We start from the raw sequence: 7799 nt of genomic DNA, 5'->3' as shown, positions 1-7799 counted from the left end.
AGCTTCCAGCTGCCTGGCAGTTAATTTGCATATCGCCCTGATTAGCCAATGGGAAGGGTAGCGGTCGTATGCTAATTACCATGTTTCTCTTTTATTAGATAGGATATCGCCCTGATTAGCAATGGAAAGGGTAGCGGTCGTACGCTAATTACCATGTTTCTCTTATTAGATAGGATAGATTAAAAGATGACCTACATGCTCTCAAGTTTCCCTTAAATCCTAGGCAAACTCATTTTCTACAACTTATTCAACTCAAAAGAAAATTAAGCTTATCAGTCTGGATTTCTAAGAAATGCAGGGAATGTTTTATATGGGGTTTTTTTGTTTTGTTTGTGTATTTTTAAAGTATTTTTATTGAATTTTAAAGAGAGAGGAAGGAAGAGGAAGAGAGAAAGAAAAACACCAATGTGAGAGTGATACATCAATCTGCTACTTCCTGCACATCTCCTACCAGAGATTGAGCTGGCAACCTCGGCATATGCTGACTAGTAATCAAACCAACAACCTTTGGGTGCACAGGACAAGACCAACCAACCGAGTCACACCAGCCAGTTCAGGAATGTGTTTTGTTTGTTTGTTTTTAAATTTGTTTTTATTGATTTCAGAGAAAGGAAGGAAGAGGGAGAAAGAGATAGAAACATCAATGATGAGAGAGAATTTTTGATCAGCTGCCTCCTGCATGTCCCACACTGGAGATCAAATCACAACCCGGGCCTGTGCCCTGACCAGGAATCAAACCATGACCTCCTGATTCATAGGTCAATGCTCAACCACTGAGCCATGTTGGCTGGACTCAGGAATGTTTTTAAAATAAACTTTCTGACATTGGATAAAAAGAGGAATTATTTCATTATTCATAAGTAAGACTTTGAAAAATATCTGAAAGACAACTTCAGACCTTAATCTATATAAAAACAAAATTCTAAAATCCATTTCAAAAGCAGGTAATATAAAGACAAAATTATGGTATCAGCTCTAACCCTGTAGCTTTGTATCTTTCCTCTACCAGAAGCCAAAACTCTATGACTCAAAGAAGCCATGTTTTTCCCCTTAACAGTCTCCACACAGAAAATACTCAACCAACGTTGCTGACCAAATGACTGTATCACAAGAGTTGTAAAACACAAAACAAATTCTGCTATCACCTACAGCCATTGCCTCTGGGCCTGTACCCCAAGATATGAAGTTGAAGTTATGATTACAGCATAACTACAAGAAGGGAAATTCCAAAAAAGAAAACAGTTTGTTCTGTTCCATAAGCTGACAACAATAATTCTTACCCTCCAATTCCGAATTCGTTTGAGCCTGTTGGGGGTTTTCTCCAGAATCTGTAGAAATTCATGTGTCAGTTCTACAAATGAAATAGAGCATTTAAGAAAAACTCACAAAGTAATGAAACAAGAATAACCTCAACTAACTATTTTCATCTGAATCAAGTCACCTTTGGCCAGATATGTGACAGATCAAGATGAAGTGCTTTTCAAGGACCCTTACTCTAAAACTTACCATCTAAAAGTTCCAAGGTCACAGTGGCGTCAACATACTCCCACCAGTGCTTCCCATCAGTTGAGACTGGGATCTCCCAGTTGGACCACTTGCAAGCCAGATGAATGCAGACACAGGCCACTACAGGAGGTGTGTACTGCAGGCTAAATGTGGTCAAATGCAGGCTGACATCAGAGGGAAGGAAACAAGAGAGTATCATGAGCTCTCAATTCTGAACCCAAAGTTAAACTCTCCATTATTTTAAAAAAAAACAAAAACAAAAGAAAAAAAAGTGAAAAAAAAAAACACCAATGGCAAGCAAGTAGGGTAAGAAATACCCAGTGCTCTGATCCAGCACTAAACATTACTTTCCATTAACCCACCAGCTCAGGTAACATTTATAAATTTTCTGACTACGCATCATTCAATTCATATAATGGACCAAAAACAAAAACGTAAAATAAACTGGGTACTCAGTTTTTTAAAACAAGGATCAATTATTCTGAGAATAAGCTCGGAACTTAAGGAAAATGATAAGGTTTGTAATATGTATAATTTCTATTAAATATTTAAGAAAATATCCTAAAAATTATCTTGTCTCTTGCCAATCATAGATCTGGTCTATTTAAAGAAATAAATAGACAATCACTCTCTCAAGTATGAATATGCTCAATTGCTGGTTTATTTTTAAAATTTCTCTTATCTGTCTATTAAAATGAACTTCTTAGCCCTGACAGTCATTAGGAATATCTTTGGTTTCCATGAACACAACCAACAGACTGGAGATAAGAATGAGCAAGTCATTTGATAATACAAGTTATGTATTAATTTTTTCTTTAAAAAGAAAAAGTATTACAATTCTTTACACATATATATGCCCATTTATCTGGGAGTATGGGAAAAACAAAGAGTCTTTTAAAATCCTCCAAATCAGATTTTTAGTCACTATCAATGAATTCCAAGTTTACCAACTTTCAGAACTATGTTCTTGGATATTTTAAAGCTAAGTAAAATGCAGAATTAAGAAGGTTACCAATCAGTAGTATATAAATACATCACCTTAGCAAATTTAAAAAACACCATGAAAATGTAAAGCACAACATGAAAATTGCATAAAATTCAACATAACCAGAGAATTGTTTGACACACTGTAATCAAAGATCCATGCTTGGGTCTTTGGATTCTAGTTTACTAAAAAGTGCCAAACCTGACATCATTCCTTATGCCCTTCAAAAAGTGACAATCCCAACCCAAGTAAAGTTCTAACCCAAAAATATAAAGGAAAAATATTAAAATATAAACCTGTTGGTTGCCATGAAGTAAGAAGTCTGTGCTAAGTCCTTGCTTGCTAAAAAAAAAAAAAAGTGAGGGGGAGGGAAAAAATTATTAGTTCCATATATTCTCAACAATAAATTAGTAGCATTTAATATTTGCAAGGTAGATAATATAGTGGTAAATGAAGCTGACATGGTTCCTGGCCACATGAAGTTTACATTCTACCAAAAACAGATTAGTAATTTTTAATTATAAATAACTGGATTGCTTCCAGTCCTAGGAATTTAAGCTTTATTCTTTACACTGAGTATCTGATACTAGTTTAAAATGCAATTTCTAGACATCCTCCTTAGAGTTTTGACTCAGTATGTTTGAAGAAGGACCCAAGCATTTTTAACAAGTACCCAGATTCTGATACAACAGTTCACTGAGAAATACTAAATTAGGGGATGAACTACTGTGGAGGCAAGATCAGAATCTAAAAGACCTTGATATGTTTGGGAAAAGTGATTTGTGCTTTAAAATAGTAAGTTTAAATTAAGTAACCTGTGATTTAATCCTAAAGTAATCAAATAACAAGTTATTTAATATATTACCAAAAGAAAGTTTCTTCTTCCAAAACAAAAAAACTGCTCTGGATGACAAAACAAATTTTCATCTTCCTTAGATTAAATATTAGCATATGTCCATCTTTAAGCCTATCCTTGCTCAACACAAGCCATTTATTTAATGCTTTCGAAATATCAAAAACTCAGGGAAAATTTTTGGAATTTTCAGATAAAACACACATAAACAAAATTCAAAATAAACCAATTATCAGTTTGGTCTACAAAAGGTACTGAAATGCACAATGATACGTTGATATTCTTGATACTAATATTTAAACTGAGTAAGAGAAACTGGGTTCCATGCAATTATTGCTACTAAAATTAAAATAAAAAGGATTGTCAATCAAGGAAATAAGTTCAAATAACTTCTAAATGATCCTCTGGGTGGTCTCAAAGAATGCCTAGGACAATCAACCCTACAATCAAATTAAGATAGCCCATTCCCAAAACATCCTTAAAATTGCTATTAGTTACTTATGATTTGGTGACTTTTCAAAATCTGCCCCCAGCTTTCACAAACATCCCTCAAGAGACTAACTCTTTAAATGGAGATGACCTAAACACATTAATTAGCAGCTGTGTTATATATTTGTATACAGCAATTTTAGCCTCTTAATCAGTGGTTCTCAACCTTCTGGCCCTTTAAATACAGTTCCTCATGTTGTGACCCAACCATAAAATTATTTTCGTTGCTACTTCATAACTGTAATGTTGCTACTGTTACGAATCGTAATGTAAATATCTGATATGCAACCCCTGTGAAAGGGTTGTTCAACCGCCAAAGGGGTCGTGACCCACAGGTTGAGAACCACTGCTCTAAATGGTAAAACAATTTTAGAGCACTCACTCAAGCTGGGATTCCTTACCTCGAACAAGTTGAGTGCACTTTACCACATGTGTATGTGGGTGATCAATTGTTAGTTCAAAGCCTAAAAAAAAGTTAACTGGTTAAAAAGCTAAAGTACTCAAGACATTTTATGCATCTTTTATCTGAGTCATCATTAAAGGCCTCCCTTATTTTCCTATCCCCAAATTATTGTTCAGAGGCTAAGTCCCACAAAACATGTAGCGTGCTTTTCTCTAAGACACATTATCTCCAAAGATGCTTATAATACTTTGAGCTAGAAGATACCACTAACATAGTAAAACTAATGCAATCTCAAGACCCTTGAAAACTAATAACCTCTAAACATGAAACACATTTTAGGTACAACAGAATGTAGTAATATATGGTTGGAAGAAGCAGTTTTAATCAAGTGTTGACTATCTTATAACACTTAACCCCTGAGAAAACATTTTAAAATCTATTCTCTTATCTCAATTTTGTTCCTTTTCATCATCTTAATTACAATAGATACTGATCATTTTATCCAACCCCAATGATCTTTATTAAACTACTTAAGGAGGATCAGTGTTATCTATAAAAATTTTCTGAGTTGATGAGACAAAAAAATTTTTAGATAAAGAAATTCTGTTGAGAAATTTACATGATGTAAATTATTTTAAAAGGCTAACTAATTCTTGCAAATTAGATCTTATTGGTTTCCACATTTAAATATTAATAAAAATTGATTCCACCAGAAAAATACCATTGTCCCCTAAAATATGGTCACAATGAAGATAATTTATTTAGCAGAAATTAACTTCAGTGATAAAGTTTGAAGAACTCAGTGTGTATATATGTATGTATGTGTGTGTGTGTGTCTAGTGTCCCCCCAAAAATGTACACACACTCTAACATCTGATAAGTCATTTAATTTTCACTCTTTTTCAGATTTAACTCATTTGAAATAATGGGTGAAGTCAGACTAAGCTTTGAACAAAGAAAATTTATCCTAAAGTGCCCCTCGACTTTTTTATAGGGATACATAAAAGGAAGTCTATGGTACAAAACTGGCAACTGTCAATGACCTGAGGACACACAAATACCAAACGAAATGATTCTTGATTCCATTGCTTTGTGTTATCAGCAGTTCCTGGACCAGAACAGTCATCAGGCACTGACCGAAAAAATTATTCATTTCTGTAGATTCTTTTAAATTCTGAAAATGAACTGTATGTTAATAAACACTGGGTTGCCAGAGAAGCCATCCGCTGGTTACCAGCTTTGCTTTGGTCCCTCCGCGCCTTAGCAGGCACAGTCCCACCGCCAGCGATTCTAGGGGCTCGCCTGCTTCCGCTCAGGTCCCTGCCTTCCTTCCTAGCTTTCACCTGCTGCACTGCCCGCTGCGACCTGCCCCCTCCCAGCCGACCCGGGGCTGGAGAGCACAGCTCATGTGGAGAAGTTGTTGTGGAAGCCATCTATCATTGACCGAATTTATGGAGAAGCCTGCAAATGACGGAAGTCATTCAGAACTGATTTCCCATTTTAAAAGCAGACCAGAAAAAGAACATTTACCACCGCACATCAGGGAAAGTCATCTCAGCTGTCTGAAGGAGGACATCCTAAATGAAAAGACTGAGTTGGAAGCAACACTTAAGGAAGCTGAGTTGGCAGCCTATGCTGTAGAATCACTTTTGCCATGTAAGGACAACATTGAAGAAATTAATTTTGAAAATAGGGGGGGGGGGAGTGTCATACATAAAAAAGTGAATTCAAAGTATAGTAGTATATTCAAAAGGTTATGGAAGGAACTTAAAAGGGACAGTTTATCCAGCATATTAGAGGAGCTAACTGATAGTGAAAGTGAAAATACTGATCTTAAAAAGAAGGTACTTGAACAGGAGACCTATATCTGAGAACTTTCTTGTTTGTTTCAGAATGAAAAGGAAAATGCTTTGAAAGCTAGCCGTTTTTCACAATCAGTTAAAGTAGTTCATGAACGACTACAGCTCCAAATACATAAAAAGGAAGCAGAAAATGATAAATTAAAAGAATACATAAAGAGCTTAGAGACCAAGATAGCCCAGTGGAACTTGCAATTGAAAAAGAATAAGCATGAGACAGCAGCAATGAAAGAATCAAGTAGGCAAAAAGCTATGGCCCTGAAAAAGGCATCTAAAATATACAAACAAAGGCTTGAACATTTTACTGGAGACATTGAAAACCTTACTTCCCAGATTAGAAACCAGGAAGTCAAGTTGTCTGAAGCAATTTCAGCTTCCAATGCCTGGAAAAGTCATTATGAGAAAGTTGTAATAGAAAAAACCGAATTGGAAGTTCAGATCGAAACAATGAAAAAGCAAATCAATAATCTTTTGGAAGACCTGAAGAAAATGGAGGACCAGGGAAAAAATTCATGTGAAGAAATTCTTAGAAAACTTCACTCTATTGAACATGAAAGTGAAACTCTGAATCTTGAGAATACAAAATTAAAGACTTCATTTGCTGCTTTGAAGGACGAGGTTGTTTCCGTTGAAAATGAACTCTCAGAATTGCAAGAAGTAGAAAAACAACAGAAAAACCTTATTGAAATGTATAAAACTCAGGTACAAAAATTGCAAGAAGCAGCTGAAATGGTGAAAAGCAGATGTGAAAATTTGCTATGTGAAAATAACATAACAAAAAACAAAAATAAAAAATTAGAGATGAAAAGAAATTCTTAGAAAACTTCACTCTATTGAACATGAAAGTGAAACTCTGAATCTTGAGAATACAAAATTAAAGACTTCATTTGCTGCTTTGAAGGACGAGGTTGTTTCCGTTGAAAATGAACTCTCAGAATTGCAAGAAGTAGAAAAACAACAGAAAAACCTTATTGAAATGTATAAAACTCAGGTACAAAAATTGCAAGAAGCAGCTGAAATGGTGAAAACTCTATTGAACATGAAAGTGAAACTCTGAATCTTGAGAATACAAAATTAAAGACTTCATTTGCTGCTTTGAAGGACGAGGTTGTTTCCGTTGAAAATGAACTCTCAGAATTGCAAGAAGTAGAAAAACAACAGAAAAACCTTATTGAAATGTATAAAACTCAGGTACAAAAATTGCAAGAAGCAGCTGAAATGGTGAAAAGCAGATGTGAAAATTTGCTATGTGAAAATAACATAACAAAAAACAAAAATAAAAAATTAGAGAAGTTTGATGGAAATCAAAATCTTCTGACAGAGCTTTCTCTGGAAGAGGAAAATTATCTTATTCAGTTGAAGTGTGAAAACCTTAAACAAAATTAGAACAGATGGATGCAGAAAATAAAGAGCTTGAAAAGAAGCTGGAAAACCAAGAAGAATGTCTTAAGCACAGCAATCTTAAGTTTAAAGAGAAGTCTGCAGAATATACAGCATTGGCTTGACAGCTGGAAGCTGCTTTAGAAGAAGGAAGACAAAAGGTTTCTGAAGAAATAGAGAAAATGTCATCTAGAGAGAGGGCTTTACAAATTAAAATATTAGATCTGGAAACTGAACTTAGAAAGAAAAATGAAGAACAAAATCAACTTGTTTGCAAAATAAACAGTAAAACACAATATCAGGAAGTATGTTTGAAAGAAATAC

At 34.8% G+C, this 7799-nt stretch overlaps 2 protein-coding genes across 5 annotated transcripts in view; one reads left to right on the top strand and one right to left on the bottom strand.

Moving 5' to 3' along the window:
* CCNT1 (cyclin T1) overlaps positions 1-7799 on the bottom strand; it is a 56540-nt gene that overhangs the window by 19996 nt on the left and 28745 nt on the right. For 2 of the 4 annotated variants that reach the window (XM_006755485.2, XM_015558590.1), the window contains exons 5-8: positions 4235-4297; positions 2788-2833; positions 1507-1670; positions 1281-1351 (exon numbers count right to left, since the gene is read on the bottom strand). In XM_006755485.2, coding sequence (XP_006755548.1) covers positions 1281-1351; positions 1507-1670; positions 2788-2833; positions 4235-4297 — 344 coding nt within the window. The remainder of the gene's footprint in view (positions 1-1280; positions 1352-1506; positions 1671-2787; positions 2834-4234; positions 4298-7799) is intronic. The other 2 variants (XR_435248.2, XM_015558589.1) reach the window with 2 other exon arrangements.
* On the top strand, positions 5688-7795 carry LOC102759150 (outer dense fiber protein 2-like; the record flags this gene model as incomplete). The annotated part of the gene is given in 3 exon segments (XM_015558549.1): positions 5688-6907; positions 7208-7470; positions 7473-7795. Coding segments are annotated over 3 exon segments (1806 nt in total), but the record flags the coding sequence as incomplete, so codon positions are not given.

The sequence above is a fragment of the Myotis davidii genome, unplaced genomic scaffold, assembly GCF_000327345.1.
Source record: "Myotis davidii unplaced genomic scaffold, ASM32734v1 scaffold290, whole genome shotgun sequence".
Lineage (NCBI taxonomy): Eukaryota > Metazoa > Chordata > Mammalia > Chiroptera > Vespertilionidae > Myotis > Myotis davidii.
Note: the sequence above shows the minus strand (reverse complement) of the source record. Positions and strands in the feature narration are given on the sequence as shown.